The sequence below is a fragment of the Rhea pennata genome, chromosome 6 (assembly GCF_028389875.1).
Source record: "Rhea pennata isolate bPtePen1 chromosome 6, bPtePen1.pri, whole genome shotgun sequence".
Lineage (NCBI taxonomy): Eukaryota > Metazoa > Chordata > Aves > Rheiformes > Rheidae > Rhea > Rhea pennata.
The window spans coordinates 5,014,611-5,032,410 of record NC_084668.1 but is presented as its reverse complement, the minus strand read 5'-3'; the positions used below and the strand labels follow the sequence as shown (position 1 = coordinate 5,032,410).

At 39.4% G+C, this 17,800-nt stretch overlaps 1 protein-coding gene across 1 annotated transcript in view; it reads left to right on the top strand.

Moving 5' to 3' along the window:
* ARHGAP15 (Rho GTPase activating protein 15) overlaps positions 1 to 17,800 on the top strand; it is a 309,776-nt gene that overhangs the window by 140,408 nt on the left and 151,568 nt on the right. Inside the window, exons 6-7 of the mRNA XM_062578853.1 lie at positions 8,568 to 8,666; positions 10,613 to 10,739. Coding sequence (XP_062434837.1) covers positions 8,568 to 8,666; positions 10,613 to 10,739 — 226 coding nt within the window. The remainder of the gene's footprint in view (positions 1 to 8,567; positions 8,667 to 10,612; positions 10,740 to 17,800) is intronic.

The following is a 17,800-nucleotide window of genomic DNA, read 5'->3' as shown; positions in this document are numbered from 1 at the left end:
TTGGCTTTTGGCAAGTTGATGAAATAATGCAAACAGCTATTTTGGAAGGATGACCACACATTCCGAATACACAGTATATAGAAAGGTTCTGAGTCAGAGAGAAAAAGAAAAAAGATCCAGATGAGAAGAACCTGATAAATACAAGAATGAGAAATCCCATTCAGTAGTGCTGTTTCATCTCTAAGAGATGCTTTATTCAACAGCAGTTATCAATCCCCACAAGTAACATCTGCTATCAGAGGATTTGCAGGTACACCTTTGTTCACTGCTAACTGAATTTGTGTCAGTATTATAATTCAGCAGATTTTTGCTTTTCGCTCAAACCAGGATTAGCATTGACTTGGGCTTGAAGGCATTCAAGCTGCTGTTCTTCTTTTAGCTATATTTCTCTGTAAACATCTAATTGTTTCAAAAAGTGATGTACAGTATGCAAAAACCTGAATTCAATGCAAATAAGTCGGCGCAGCTCTAAAGTTAACAGGTGTTCTCATTAGAGTAAGTAGACAAGGAACGATTCTTAAATGTTTTATAAACACTTATAATCATGGCCAAACACGTTACGATAAGTATAAAGATACTTATAACAACATCTCTTTTTCTTATTGTGCAATCTCAGCACTTATTAATAGGAGACGTGTCAGTAAATGAAATACTCAAAACCAGTGCCGGCTTCTGCTTGCAAATGATGTAGCTGTAAAATGCTCTGCTACTGATGAATAAATTTCTGGCTAAAATAAGAGGCAACAGAATGAAATCTTTACACATAACATATATTTTAAACATATATCTTTGACTATACTGAATGTAGAACATACATTCTCCTTTTGCTTTTTTTTTGTTTGTTACAAGGACTTATCATGTTGAATCTCACTCACATATATCATAAAGTGTGATAACGTGCATATAAAATTGGACAGGAGGACCATTCATCACTAGCTCTTTCCTGGCTGGTAGAACTAAGAAAGACGGGACTTCTCTAAGAAACTATTGCCAATATCTCCGTATGTGGCTGGGTAATATATGGCTTCAGCTTGCAAAGGCAGTAACAATAAAATGTTACCCCAAGGAGAAGAGTAGCGTGCGGTAGGTATTTAGACATTGCCTTTAGTCTTCATCTGTGGACAAAATTGTTTGTTCCCAATTTTCCACTATGCACAGACTGGTCTTAATTACTCTCGCGCGCGCTTCTCTGTTTTGAGCCAATTTTGGCTCCTCTTTCTCGCTTCGCCAGGCTCGGGCGGCTGCCTCCTGCGCTGCGTGGGGCGAGCGGCCGGCAGGCCGGTGGCTCGCGTGGGCGCGCGAGGGCGGCGTGACGTCCCGAAGGGCCGTCTTCTGGCTGTCTCGTGCGTTCCTTCTTTTTTAGGAGGATGAGCGGGGGAGGCTTTCATATGGGAAAAGGGGAGGGAGAGAGCAAAAAGGAGAAAGTAAAGCAAGTCCTGAAGCGGTAAAAGGCAATCTGAATGGCCAAACTTGACGACCGACATTAAAAATAATCTGGGAATGCTAACATCCAAACTGCCTAGTAGTATTTGGCTGACAAAAGCTATATATTAGCCAGACGCTGACTGAACAGGACTTCTGGAGTGTTCTAGGTGCAAAGTATGATCGTGTATGGTCAATGCACTTGGTGGATCTTCTTTCTGATCCGCTTCTGGTCGCTTGGGTGAGGGGGTTCGGTTGGCTCAGCTGGGACACAGCAACTGCCTTGTGCGCGGGAAAAGGAAAAAAATGGACATAAAATTATTGGGAGAGTCCAGACTGCTTTTGTTACAGGCCTCAAAGCTTGACTTTGCTTGGAGGTTTGTTTTTTAACTAAAATATTTAGGAACATTGTTTTCATTTCCTCGCCCTCCTCTGAAGGAATATTTAGCAAAAAACACTTTCTTTTCCACTCCTTTCCCTTCCCTCAAACAACATGTGTTTTTTTCTCACACTTTCAAGGGAAGGAAAAGACAAGATTTGGATGGGGAATGAAAAAAAGGGAGAATGACAACCCATTCCTTCAAAAGAAGTAAAAGCATCACTTTTACCCACAGGTACAGCCCCGAACCTTTCTCCCTCCAGGGGTCTATTTAGACTCAGTATTTAGCTGAAGCATCTTTTCTTGACAGCTGAGGAGTTTTGACCTGTCTAGGCCTAATCAGCTTAACTCATGGCCTCCTGTGGGTCTGGTATCTTCCACAGAAAGTAAAATAAATTCTGCATCCAAGATTCTTTGCAGTCGGGAAGGAAGGGAAAAGATTTGCCCTCTAATGCAAAGAGAAGACCTGATTCCCTCCTCCCTGATATTAATGTAATTCAATGGGATTGCACAGCAGAAGGGAAACATTGCACTCCGATTTTTTTTTTAACAGACCTAGAGTTCATTATTTCGTTATTATATTATATTGAAGAATTCTGTCCTAATAATTTACCAGGAGAAATTTATTTCAGTACAATTTCATTAAAAAAAATCATTCTTTCTTGGAAGTTTGACCCCAGACTTCAGAGTGTTAAAGCCACTTCAGATCCAGTTGTGTATTTACCCCAAACATTATGTTAACTCCTTTAAAAAGCAGATTACTTATACGAGCAGGTTGTTTTGATATGATAAACCCATGAAAGTTTCCAGAGAAAGGACAAACAGATCAGTCATACCGTACCACACTGAAGACGTATCTTGTAAACATCTGGCAGCAATTGCTCTTACAATTGCTAATACTGAGGAAGTTGTGAAAATGCAGGATCTATTTGTTGCCTTTTTGCAATGCTTGATTTTCACAGTAATTTTTACAGAGTCAGAAGAAACAGGGTAATTATAACATAAGGTTCAACATCTTTGGATATGTAGAACATTTTCTGTTGCTTAAAACAAATATTCCCAAAGAAAGTATAAAACATTTTTCTGACTTGCAAAGTTTTTGCAGTCTATCATTTAAATTACTTAAATAAAGGGAGCTTTACTACTCCCCAAAGCTGAGAATATAACACCCGCCATGCATATTAGCTTGATCTTTCTGACAGACCAGAAAAGTGTTTGTGTGTGCCAATTAAAACAAAAATGGATCCCCAGTGGCTTGTTCCTCACACAACTTCTGAAGACTGCTATCATTGTATGCTGGGGTAACCCTGGATAAGGCGGCTATCCAAAGTAAACAAACTTTTCAAAACTTTCATGACAGATGGGGGTTACAAATGCATTTTAATAAGAGAGTTGCCAAAGCAACTTTTTTGCAATCAGCATATATTTACTTAACATCTAGCAACATTGGGAACACAAGGCAGATACTTTCTCACAAAATGTTTTAACAAATATCATTTTTTGGAGAGATCGGTTGAAGACCTTTTCTTTCAAGCTGATATTTCCCCCTCACTTCAGTGTTAACTTTGCTCTACATCCAAAGGACTGTTAGATTGGTAAAGCCAGACTGGAATATGAGACAGACAATCTGCTTGATAATGAGATTTCTGGTAGTCATAAAAATCTTAGAGTCCTTTAAGCAATTTAGCTATCAGCATAACCATGACTATCTCCATAGGCTGAATTATATAATGGATGTGTGATGCAATATAGATATAATGCAGCTGAATACTGATCCTTTTGTTTTCTTACATTTGCATTTCTTGAAAATCTTACTTTTAGCTCGCTACATTATAGCATAGAGAGATATTTTATTTTATCCTTTCTGCTGCTCACTCATTCAGCATAAACGTGTCCAAGAGACTGGATTATCTGTGAGAAAGAATTTGAGATCAACTTCCAGAAACGCAGTTTGACTTTTGACATGTTTTAAAAAACTTACATATCTCTGTCCCTGTTTAATTCAAGTCAGTTAATTAAACCACTAAGGAGTATAGTGGCTCCCAACTTTAATTAAATTCTGCTTCTACTATGGATGTGGATGTATGACTGTCTACAGTTAATGCATTTATTCTCAAACTATACTATATTCTAATATTTTTTTTTAAAAAAAAAGATCATTAAAACAGAGAAGGAGAGAAAATTCCTAGTCTTTTTCTTTTCCTTTTTTGTGGGGATGTTAAATTGTAGCATTTTACCAACCTTCCTGGTGGAGGGGCATATACGTACGTTTAAATTCACAGCTCCTGCGTGTGCCCCACAACGTTACGTATGGATGCCCTGCACAGGAGCCACCCCTGTGACCCTCTGGCCACCTCTGCTGCCCAGCCGTGGTGGCTGCCAGGCAGCTGGAGAGTGGCGTGTCCTCCTGTTAGGTGGGCTGGGGGACTGGATCCCGTCCTGCAAAAGTGTCCGAGGAAAATCAAAGAAAAGCCGAGAATCCTCTTCACTGTGGGAATCAGGATCATTAACATGATCAGACAGAAAACTTGTAGGAGAGCAAGGTTAGATGAAGGGAGCAGTGGGAAGGGGGAAGAGTGTTAGCTTTTGAGCTAGAAATGCTCCAGTGACTCACTTTTTCTTTTTTTTTTCCTTTCTACATATATCAAGGGCAGCAAGCCCAATGCACAGTGCAGCAAGAGGAACACATTTTATTGAATTTCTGCACGCAGAGGTATCTGTCAATCCAGGTTTAAATCACTTAGTGTTCACCACAGGCTGTGGGAGTCCCAAGTGACATCAAAATGTAGGTTTTCTGCACTGTGGATTAGCGTCTGTGTAGGGTTTCCATGGTCCAGAAGTGTCATGAAGTAAAACTTCATATAACCTACCCCAGCGGTCCAGCGTTTTTTTTTCAGAATGTCCTGCAGTCAGAGGGAGTTGAACAAAGGCTTATTTCAGGATTTGGCTGAAATAAGAGCTGCATGGCAGTTTCCCGGTAGCCCTGCGCGGGCCGTACGTAGCTCTTCGAGCTGCTCCTTGCGCTCTCTGTAATTGCAGAGAAGGGACTGCGGAAGGTTTTCGCCGCAGTCTCCTCTCCCCGTAGGATCCTTCACTTCCAGTGTTAAGGTTTGTGCTTGGCATTGTCTGAAAATAGTTCATCACTGCAAATAATAGCCGTGGTCACAAGAGATGCATAAGTACCCTTTGAAGTGAGCGAATCAGTGGTACGGCTTTGCATGTTTGTTTTGCTGTGTGAATTTCTCCCGCTGTCCCGTAGCTCTGTAGAGTGCATATCAGGAGGAATGCTAAAATTGCCTCCATCCCTGTTATGCAACTAAAACAGACGTGAGAAACAAGTATGTCTATAGAAATGCTTATTGGTAAAGAGGTAGAGGAGCGCCGCGAAGGATGCCTTTCTCACACGGATGCAGCAGCTCCCAGGCCAAGGCTAGCAAGAAGACCGTGGACAAAAAGCCCGGGGAGGTGGGCTTGTTTCATGACACTCCTCTGTCTCTGATCTTCTGTTTTCTGTTGATGTAGGTATCATGGAAAAGGCAGGAGTCTATGAGACCTGTTTTAAAAGGTGATCTCGCTGATCTGTAAAGCTTTAGGAAGATCTGGAGAAATGCAGCCGTACTTGGCACATAACGTGCCCTGAAGTACAACTTAGCACACGGAAAGAAGATGTTAATCGTAGGAATTTTAGAACTACTGGTCCTGAATAGGACACAAGATATATTTATATATTATGAAATTGTAATGGTATTAGTTAGATATACTCTCCCCTTTTTGTTTAATAACATAGGATCTGGCTGAATATAGCCTTGGTGCAGCATTGTGGTGATGTGCAGAAGAAGCTCATCCCTCCATTTGCAGCTTTATAAGGTGACAAGAGAAATCTTTAATAAGCCACGACAAAAATATTACAGAGAATGTTGCACACTCCCCACCTGCCCACCATTTACACGCTGTGTTGGCAGCCTAACAATATATTGAATTTAACACACGTTTACCTGGGATGAGCTGATGTTTTCAGATGATCAGTGCTTAACAGCAGGACTGTGCCATAGTTCATTGAATAGCTACCATGTGAGAGGATCTAGCTTTTTAAGTGATTTTCCCAAGGTAGTGTGGTAAGAAAGGGAGAATCCTGGAATCCTGATTCTACTATAACCAACCGAAAGGACAAATCCTTTGAAAACAGAAGGGTTAATGTCCGTTGTCGTTGCTGTGGGTTGTTGACACCACCATCGTAATTCTTCATAGTAAGGTAATGTTAATTCTAGGCTGTAGCCCTTGCAAAAACAATGTGCAAAGAGAGGGATTTCAGGAAATATTTAAATAAAGGACCTGGCAGAGTGGAGACTGGCAGCTCTACACTTAGAGAACAACTCTTTTTTTTTTTTTTTTTTTTTTTTTTTTCCCCAGATTTGTCTTTCATTTTTTCCCCAGTCTCTGTGTTTATTTCAGCAATGCCTGATACAGGAATGGTGCGTTAGAACGCCTTAATATTGAACAATTTATGCTTGTGGTTAGTTATACATCATTTAGGGCTGTGATCATAAATTGTTCAATCACAAGGTTTAGTCAAAGCTAGCATTCTTTACTGATGTCTTTTCCCAAGGGTGTTGAAAATTCGATTGTTCAAAGTGCAAATATGGTTTAGCAATCCCTTCCAAGAGCCATTTATCAGCAATCCTAAGGAGGTAATATATAAAAGTGGGCTAGGAAACCTGCACATTAAATGGGATTTACCAGCCAAAGCCTTTGGAACTGCTTTCCTGTGAATGACTGGAATGGAGCAGAACAAAGTCAATTACTGACTGTAATTAAGGAGTGGATGCATTTAAACTGTAGAGAGCAGTAGCAGTCTTCTTGAAACCGTCGAGTTACTCTGAAGATTAGTCTAAAGAAAGAAAGAAAAGGACTTGAACTATAACTTGCAGAAAGTATATTTTAAATGAATTCTCTTCCCTCAATGCTATGATCTGTTTTTACAGATTTGCTCGTAAAACACTGATAATATATGATTATCAAAATAACACGTTCAGACAAAGAAACTTTCAACATGTATTTTTGCTTTGGTCTTGTTAGCAATGAAGTATCTCTTTTGCATATCATACAGTACAAATGTTTATGCAGTGCTGAATACTTGTATTTTAATAAAGCCTGAATTTACTGAACGGAAGACTGAACTATGTTGTGTCCTTCTTAAGCCTTCAAAATACAGTAAATCTAATTATATATGTTGCCCTTGCTTTGAAAATGTTATTCCTTTTTACAATTTTAATAATGATTTGTTTATGCTGGAAGAGAGGCTTTAGATTGAATTGTTCCCTGTGTTTAGTCTAATTCATATCTGCATGTGTATATTAATAAATTGTGATATAACGTAATACGTTCAGGACCCAAAAACTTTCAGTGTAATCTGAGCGAAGAACTGGAGATCCGATCCAGTTCAGCTAGTTACCTGAACTTGATTTTTTTTTTTTTTTTTTTTGGATAAAGATAATGGCAACCACACGAGGTGCCCTTGCCACGAAAAGCAAGGGAGCGGGGCCGCGTGCAGAGCAGCGGGGTCCCCGGCCGCCGCCGCCGCGGTTCCCGCGCTCCCCGTAGCTCGCGCGGCGGATGTCTCCCCTGGAACGGTACCGACAGGATTTTCCTTAATGCTGACGACTTTGGAATCGGTCCTCACAGGCATTTCCTCAATAACGGCAGGGTTGTAGAACAATTAATAAAACATTAAGCTGTTTTGTCTGCGGGTTTTTCTTTTGTTGTGTTTTTTCTTTTCCTGGTAGTATTTCAGTTTAAAGGGCGACGCGGGGAATACGTGGGCAGCACGTATCTGTTGTTTCTCTTGCGCTGCCGTAAAAACTCTTGGCACGGGAAGGTGTAGTGCAAGAGCAGCTCTGGAGGTGCCTTGCTTTACGTAAATAACTGCGCCGAGCAGCCTTGGGGCGGCGCGCTGCCCAGCCTCGGTTCTGCCAGCTGTGAAGTGGTGATTTGGGCCTGCCGTATGAAATGCTTGGAGACCTGCCGTGGTAAAAGTTACATGTATATAAAGTGATGTATCATTATTCTCACCGCACTTCGCAGAAGTTGAGGGCTACAGGATATGCGTGCGTGTTTCCACCAAATATTGTTAGGCGGCGAAGCAGCGTTGGCAGGGGAATGAGTATTCTTTGGATAAATATTTCCAGGGAGTAGGTCAAACATGTAAATCGACTTCAATTCAGACAAACTAGGGATTTTTTCCATGATAAATGGGCTCTTAATTACTTTGCTACAGCCATCTTTGATGGTGATTTTTAATATGAACAACAGTTGTATTATTAATTGTGCCAAAGTGACTGGAAGTGGAGTCTGGAGTCACAGGTATATCCCATACCTGTAAGTTCAGCGATAGCAGAATCAACTATATAACTACTAATAATATCAAAACAAGAAGGGAAAAGTAAAATAGCAGGAAGTTTGCAGTTGATTCTCGCATCGCATTCATTTCTTTCCAGGGTGCTGTGATTTACATCTGAGCTGCCTATCTTAACTCCAGGTCTCCCGGCTCTTCCGAACTTTTGTCACAATATCATTATTTTTGCGCTGCTTGTATTCGGTCGTTACTTTGCTACGGCAATACCTTATTTGTCGCGACCTCCCTTAACTACTTTCCGGGAGATAAGTCTTGCTGCGAAGGAGAAGCGGTTCGGTGCCTGCTGGACCAGAGCGAGCACCATCCGCTCGCCCGCGTGCTTTGCTCACCTGTCGTTGCCCTTCCCTCCCCCAGATCACCACGCTGTCGGGAAATGAGTTCCTCCTGCAGTCGGATATCGACTTCCTCATATTGGATTGGTTCCACGCTATCAAAAATGCAATTGACAGATTGGTATGTATTTGTTTTGGCTGTTACCTTTATTAATTAAGATGTAGCAATTTAAACTTCATTTGCTCAGGCATCTCTACAGGTTTGAGACAGTCAGAAGCTAGCAGCTAGCTAGACGGTCCTTTATCTGAAGGATATATAAATATGCATGCAAATCTAAAAATGTCAGATAAACAAGGTTGTTCAACTAAAATGCCATTTGATTCATGTCTTAAAACAGAATGCTGCATTTATTTCTCCGAAATAATAAGGACATCGGTTTACTGAGGGTTGTAAAAGCACACAAGCACTTAATAACTAATGAATTTTTGCATTTTCTTTTTATGCAGCCTACAGTATATAATCTTCAATAGAACTATTAATACATTTGAGTCTTTTATGAATTTTTGTATTACTTATTCACAAGAATAACACTAGCAAATAATATTCCTTTGTAACTGATTGCTGTTATTCTCCCAGGAAAGCTGGGGGTTTTCTACTAGAAGTAAGCAGGGCTGCATTTTATTAAAACAGTTTTTAATTACCAAACCAGATTCAGCTGTAGCTTTTTCTTTCTTTTTTTTGCCACTCTCAGTATAAATTCCAAATGTCTTCCTTCTATCTCTGCCTGATCCAAGAACATATTTCTATAGGGCACTGACTTCCCTTGTTCACTGCAGAATCTGGTGAGAGAAAAATATCCCCATTTCTTGCATTTTTCAGAGGTTTTGCTACAATGTAATTGACAGAGCTGGCTGAGCAAGTCTCTGCGGCGGCTGGGAAAGGGTTAATTTGAACAGGGCTACTGTTTCCTTAAAGAGCTGCAAACATTATATTACCCTTAGGCTATAATCAGCCAAGGAAAGTTTGATCTGATGATGTATGTCTTCATATTGTGCATTTCATTGGGTACGTGCGGATATTGATATCCGACAGAAGAGTTTGGGGTGGAGTTTTCTAGTTTTCCGTGGAGAGTCAGCACACTTTTTTTTTCTTTTTTTTCTTTTCTTTTTTTTTCTTTTTCTTTTTTTTTTTTTTTTGTTGCATGCGATTCAGCTAAACATCTAATAGACTCACTTATTTTTTAGTGCCTCTCTGCAAGAGGTAAAAGGCTGGCTCGGGCAGCCGTGAGGAGTAGAGCGAGCCAAAGCGGGGACAACTCGCAGTCCAGAACCAGCCCTTTGCATTTCGAAATATAATTAGAGTAGCGCTAACGCCCGGGGCGGCTTGCCCCAGGTGCGGTTTTGTGTTTGAGCAGGACCCAACACCACCGAAGAGCGTGCAGTGAGGCTTACGTGGGCGTCCGCTGCTTCGAACGGGTGCGCGGGGAGGCCGGTGGGAGGGCTGCGTCTTGCCCGATCTAATTCCTCGGGAGGATAAGTGTCGTCAGCCAAAATAACATCTCCTTTCTTCTCTTCTGTCTTTCATTTCTTCTTTTGTGAAGAATTGGGATCATTAATGCCCCCCGACTGTCAGTGAATTAAAGCAGTAGCTCTTTCCTAAATTTACGCCGACAGAATTCAACCCCAAATCTGCAACAATATTTGAGACAACTGTATCCGAACACTGGAAATATCTAAAACGAGAAGATAACTTGAGCACCCTTCCTCTTTGCAATAATTAAGAAATAACCCAGGCAATGTAGAAATCATTTCGGTCTCTGAGGCCTAAAGAAGTAGGCCTTTGGTTTTCCTAACTTAGATGGGAATTTAGGTGAGAAATCAGGATCAGTCTGTAAGGAGTATAAAAGAACTGCCATATGAGGAACAAATTTTGCATCATATTTTCCTTAAATTATATGCTCACTGCATCACTTGCTGTATGCATTTCTGAATCAGTTTCTGATTCTGTATTGGCATTCCGTAATTTCTTATTCCGTTCTTACATATAATAATTTTATTGCAAACGTACACATACATATGGACACACACACACACACACATATATATATATATATGTTCTTTTTTCAGTCCAAAGAAAAGAGTTCTACCTCAAGAAATTTGGAGTTCAAACTCGGAAGATCCTCCAGCATCGAATTACTGAATAGCTTAGATACTGAATCCAAAGAACCAAAGGCTGAACACAGAAAATCTTTAAGTAAGTTTCTTTCCTTAACTAATTTATCATTGTTTTTTAAATAAATTTGCCATCATATGGGTAAGATAATTTTTATGACATACAAAATGTAGGGGAGATCACTTGAGAATTTTAAAACTGAATGTTTTCTGTGCTGATATACATAACTTGCATTTAAGTGAAGGCAGTTACTAGCTCCATACTTTTAAAGGGTGACATTCTCTCCTAAGCAAAATAAATTTGTTTGGGAGCAAAGACTTACTCAAGCCATTTATTTCTTAAAAATAAGCAACACGAGCCTTCTGCTAATGTTCTATTGCAGTGGCTTTGTTTCCATTTTAGTAAAATGCCTCAAATTGCTTGAGTAATTCTTTCTGTTATATATTTTTACAGCGAATTACTTAATGATCTGGCATATCCTCTGGAATGAACAATCTATAGAGTTATGGGAGCTAAATTCCGGGGATCAAAGTTGATTTGTGTTAGTAAGATTAGAAAAGAAAGTGATCTGAACCTAAATAGTGTTGTGTTCGAGTCCACCGGGACTTTGCCTTCCCGGTTTGTGCTCAGATGTTCAGGGTGATATTGTAGGCACCAGAAGCAGGAGCAAGTGGTGACCCTGAATCACTCGCTCAGCATTTTTTAATTTTTGCACTCTCTCTTGTATCTTTGCTTTTTTTCTTTGTTCAGCAGGAGATTCACATACTGCTTCTAACGTAACCGCCGTGACAGCTTTAGACCCTACCTGTAGGTAGTGGAAGGCGGTGCAGGAATTTGCCTGATTACACTTTGCTGTAGGATCGAAGCCTTAGATGTTGAAGAAATAGCTGCATTCCAAAGTCCCAGCATAGCTTTTTTTGATGATAATTATCCACATAATCACAAATATATACACAAGTATGCATACGCACACACACGCACAAGTGCAGACATTCATTAAATAGCAAATTTTTGCAGACCAGAGCTTTTTGTAGTTATTTGTAGTTATCTCTTATCTTGGAGATTTTTTTAAGGGTTTTCTTTCTATAATAAAATATAAAGTAGCCTGGATGTAGCTTGCAAAAATTATCCCAATATCTTCCTACTTCATGTTACACTGTGTTTTTTAGAGCAAGGAAAATAAGACCGAGTGAATGGTAAGTTTGAGGGCCTGATTCTGTTCCTGTTGTGGCTACTATCCAAATCTGTCTCATCACTTGAGGATTGATTATTCATTTATTTATTTATTTTGACTTCTCAAATACCTTTAATCGATAATTTATCGGACAAGACAGAAAGAAATAAACATGTGCAATCTCATAGACCTAATCTAAATTTCTTTTCAAACCTCAGAGAATTGTGAATAACCTCCGTTTTGTTAAAGGCTATTTAAAATATTAAGAAATGTGAAAATATCTGCTGTGAAATCTCACTGAATTGAAGCTCGTATTTAAATACTGCGGATTGGATTGCTTCTGAAATATGTATTCAGAACTTTTTTTGGCCCCTTGAGATCAAGTAATTATGTGGAATTAGAAAAATCATATTATTCACTTACTTATTAGTAGTCTAAGCACAAACTGTATTGTCAGTTTTCTGCCTTTGGCTTTCTGTGCCCTTAATGTTCACACAAGTATCGTAGCCAGAATTATCGGCAGCTAGAGCCAAAATTGCTTTAAAAAGGCATGAGAACTGGTAATGACACATTGTTAGCAGTTAACAGGTGGTCGTTTCATTGTCCAGTTTTACTGCAAAGCACAGAGAAGATATGTGCAATAGCTGCAAGTGTGTTTATGAAGTTATTACAAAGTTTAATGATTTTATAATTTTGTAGTGCTCTTATCTTATTGACTGCTGCCAGTGTCAAATCCAGACAAAGGAGATTGTGAAGAGTTGGCTTAAATCTCATTCAGTTCGACACAGAAGAAAGGCAACTGTGTGTTAGCAGGCCATCACCACCCCCCGATAATATTTAATGGAATATTCAGACAGTTCAGATTCATTTGTACCTTCCTTCTGTACATTTTAAGGGTTGTAAAAATATTCCAGAATTTTGGACGAGATACTACTGATTTTTTTTTTTATTTTTTATTTTTATTTTTTATTTTTTAGCAGCACGAGTACATAGAAGACAGGTATTTCTATCCAAAGTGTTCCAGGGATTTTCTCTTTAATTTCGAACTGGGGAGACTGCCTCTAGAGTCTAGTCGCAGGAATTTAGTTTTTACGCTTAATCCTAATTGCTTCTGCTTAGATTACAAGGACAAATGGGAATCATCAGTGGTGCTTTTTGAGTTCTAGGCACTAGTTTCTTTGGAAATTGGGCTCAGACTGCCAGACTCAATTTACAGAATGCACAGAGTGACCGTCTTCATGGTCATACAGCTTTTCAGTGACCTCTCATCTAGTTTGGATTCAACTCCGATTTTACTTGAAGTTCTCTTGAACTAAGAAATAGCCAAGGATGGCCTTGGGAAACATTATCAGCAATATCTAAAGTATCTGTGATCCTCCTTTCAAATGTGTGGGAAAAGATTGCTCTTTATTTTATGATGCCAACTATTTCAGTGATTTAATTTATGCAGCTAATGCTTAGTCAGAAAGAGCATTTTTTTTTTTTACTCTAGCGGACTCCTGCATTAGAGGACGTAGACTTTTGGTGCAAGAAACATGGCCTGCAAACCCACTCCTTTTTACATGAAGAAGTATTGTCCCAGCCAGCCAGATTTCATAATTTCCAGAAAATTTCATTATCATTCAGACTGTAGCCTTTTTCCTAAGGTTTCCTGCAGAAACTCAACTTAGTTGCCACCAGTTGCAACCGAGCCTGCTGGTAGGTGGTCTGCCGGGTTAAATATAGGCCAGACGGGAACAGCGTGCCTGGGTTGGACCGAAAGCAGAGATGCTATTGCTGCTCATGGTGGTCAGGTAAAGGGTGGCTTTTCTCTGCACGTGGTGGCTTCGTAGGGTGCGTTTGGGTCCTTCTCTGGGACTTTGTGTCCTCGGCAGTGACCTCCTGTGGAAGAGGCTGCGCTCCGGGGGCTATCGATTGTCAGAGGGGATCAATTCCCCTTCTCCTGCCCCTTTTCCGAAGGGGAACAAACGGCTTCGCGCTAGGAAGAGTGCCCTTTGGCTGCTGTATCAATCTGAGGGCTGCTCTTGTCAAAATGCACAATCACAAGCTTGGTAATGCAATACATTCCAAAAGCACTGTATTTCCATCATTCCCTTATGGCGTCACGTTTACTCAGTTCATCACATTCTTATTAATATTTTAGGTTTCCCTGAAAGTGATGGAATTCTATTTTTATTACAAAAGCAACAAGAATAAATACTAATTGTTGTCAGTTATTTCCTTATGTAGTGGGAACAGTAATCTGTTCCTCAGCCTTAGACTGCCAAAGCAAAATAATTAAATATTTTAGACATTTAAAAAATCTGTGATATTAGATAAATGCAATTTGATATCCTTGTTTTGCCATATAAAAGCTGGAACTGGCTGAATTGATAAGATTGAATTGCATTATTTTTATTGTTTCTACTCGCATATTTTTCTTTTATCTGCAAGAGCACTTTGCTGGAAATCCAGTGGTTAGTCATGCAGCCATGCTATGGATCCCGTGCAGTCTCCTCTATATTTAAATCCGACGCTTGGAAGCCACAACCGGAGCACAGGGATTTAAAAAATATCGGTAAAGCGGAAAGTCCTAATGGATTGCGTAGTATTATTTGTTATTGCCTTAGTATCTTAATAACTGTAGTCTGGGATTCCTCGTTCTAGGCACAATGGGACCCACGAGCAGGACAATTCCCGTCCCGGTGGGCTCCGCTCTGAATAAGGACAAGTTGCAACAGGTGGAAAAAGCGGACAAAAGAGGGGGTGGAAGGAAAAGTTGACAGTACACCCGACATGTCATGCATATTAAAGAGCAGGCTTGGGATTCCTTTCCACTCTTCATTAGGATCGGGGCGTTATCCCGGGCTCCCTGGCCGCAGTCCGACTCAAATAGTGGTATTCTGCTTACCTAAATTCCTCTTGCAGTTTCAACCGGGAGTCGTGGGCCTTTCTAGTCCTAGACGGCAGCGTAGCGTAGCTCTGCGCTGCTGCGGTGCTCCCAAGCTTCCCGAGGGAACGGCTGCCGTGTAGGTGTTCGTCGGCGTGTGTCTCGCAACTCCTCGCTTAATAGTGAAAAAAAAAAAAAGAAAAAAGAAAAAAGAACCTGTAGGTCATAAGTTTCATTTGCATTCAGAAATATTTACTACCAAGTCATCGGTGCTCTGAAATCTGCTTAGGTTTCTAAGAAAGAAAGATGTAGGTTAGGCATTCCATCCTTTGTACTTAAACAAGGAATATGCACATTTTAAAATTGCCCAGAGTTGCTTATTTCTTTCTCTTATATTGAGATTGAATTTTGAAACTTGAAATGTACCATGTAAATATTGCTAAGTGATTACTAAAACAGCCCAAATCATCTTTGAATGCAGTTTGCAGATAATTAAGATTGAACAATGTGGGGGAAAAAAAAAAAACAAACAAATCTCAGTCTCTCAGTAGACGTGAGCTAAGACCTGGAGGAGCCAGTGGAGCCTTAACCCTTTCTGGCTTCCTGTTGCATTTACTCCTTACCTGACTAAGGCTTCTTCAGAGGCTTCGCTTGAGAGTTTGGAGTTTGTCCCCGCGCGTATCAAAGCTACGCTGCTGTTTCTGCGCCTACACATCGTGGTGCTGAGGGTATCGTTTGCCTAGGGCACGAAGAGATTGGTTACCGGGGGGGAAACACATGTATTTACATGGCTTCAGCTGTATAATAACAGGAGAAAAAAAGCCAGGAACTTATTTAAAGTGTTGTTTAGCATGCCCAGGAAAAGGCCATCTAATTACAGGCAATGCTCAGAAAGGAGCATGCGTGATTTTCTCTCTTTCTGTTTTTTTAAACAAATTAAGAGCACGGAGGGGAATTAGTGAGACTTTTTACCAACTCCCTGCAACTTCCTGAGGGCCAGATCCTGCAGTCCTTGGTCGCGCTGAATAACATTTCCTCTCTGGGGCCGTCTCTTGATGGGGTCTGCTACCCACATAGGGTTACTTCTGCGATCAAGGGCCTAATTAGCGCAGCAAAAGTGGGAAGCCGCTTGATTTCTTTGTTAGCTTCAATGAGGTATGAATTCCTTCCCCTTCCCAGCCCATTTATTTCAGTTAGATGTGAAGTTCAAAGCCAAATGGACACTATTTAGTTAATATTATTTGATTACAATGTTAGCATTATGTGTAGGTCAGTTTTATTGTGTTTAATAAAACCAAGAAATATAAAGCAGTGATGTATATTAGTGCAACATTAGCAATGACAGCAATTAAAACAGAAAGCAAAATTAAAGCCACGTGCAAATATACAGCTTTCTCCTGCAACGTTAGTTTTGCTACTGCACATCTTATATATTTGTGGTATTTATTTTTATAGCACCAACAGCACTGTTGTCAGCTTCAGATACTTAAAGAAAACACAAAAAGAAAATACAACATGCTGTTTGTGGCATGTAGGAGCATTCACTTGGACTTTGGAAACTAAACTTATTTTTTGACTTAATTTTACTATTATATTTTACTATAAAACTTGCTGTAGGTTTGCTATTGTCTTAAAGCCTAGGGAAATACTGATTTCAACAGCTAAGAAGTATTGATATTGGCATTTTGGGAACAAAACATGACAAATTCAGAAACAAATTGTGTCATCTCTTGATAATATGAGATTATATTACACTCATAATCAGAGCTGATCAAAAAGAAAAAAAAATCCTGATTTTGAACATTCTGCCTCCATTTTGTACTTGTTACTATATCAGATCAATTATAATATAATGTTTCTTCAGTTCTTTATTTCATTTTTATGGTACTTTCCAAAATCCTTCCAAAGTTTACTATTTGGGTTGAAAAAGCATATTTTTAAATTGGGCATAACCAACTTCCATATAAACGTTTGGCAGGGAAATCAGTGCATGTTCTCTTAATTCATTTTTATTGAACCAAGTCCAGATTTTCAGTCAGGAAAAAGTTAGATATTAATCATATCTGAACAGGATCATTAAATTTTCCTTTACCTACCAGAACAGCAGGATCATTATAGAACCATGAGAAGTTAGCTCACTTATTAATCTTTACAATTACATAAAAGTGATCATTTTTCTAGTACTTAAGAGTAGCTCCTACCCATTACTTGAAGAGTGTGTGGGAATATTACAATATAATATAATGTATTATTATAGATGTGACCTGTGACTCGTTGGTCTGCTCACTGGCACACAACTCTCTGCTGAAGTTATCTGTCTGAGCCTGGATAATCTTTAATTGTTTCGTATTCCTTGTGCTCGTTTATGGGGCATGCTGGTAAATAGTGAGCTAGTCACCGAGTTATTAATTACCTCATTATTACTTAATTATCACTATTGCATACTTCATTTTTATGGAGAATTGTGGCATAAAAGAAGCATTTTATACTGCCCACTACAGATAAGTATGAATGACAGAGATAGCTAATGTAAGATTGAGTTAGTTAAAGAAAATCAATCAGAAATCCTCACTGTAGATTGCTATCTGGCTTATTCTGCCTTTTCCAGCAAACACTTCTCATCTTTGACTTTGAAACCCAACAGTTTAAACCGGGTTCTTGTTTCAGTGGACTAATCCCCTTTCATAAATCATGTTCAAGTGCTGAAATAATTTGCACATCATTTAAAGAGTATTTGCTTTGAAACATTCACCTCAAGCCCTTTTGTATATCCTTTCTCTCTAAAGATTTATAGTATTTGTTTTGTTCTCTGAGGTATAAAAGACCTGGGTAAACTTTATTCCTGTTGTTTCAAGATTAGTGAAATAAAATGCATATTTATTCGACTGGGACTGAAAGGAGCTTTAGTAAAGATGATCATACATATGACCCATGGGAATGTTATAATACAAAATGTCTGTCTTAAAATCTCTTTAGGCTTGTTCAAAACACTACTGAAGGACTTAAGTTAAAAAAAAAAAAAAAAAAAAAAAAAAGGGGTTACAAATCCATATTTCTTTTTTGTTCCCAAGAAGAGAGACACCATATTTTTTTCTTAAC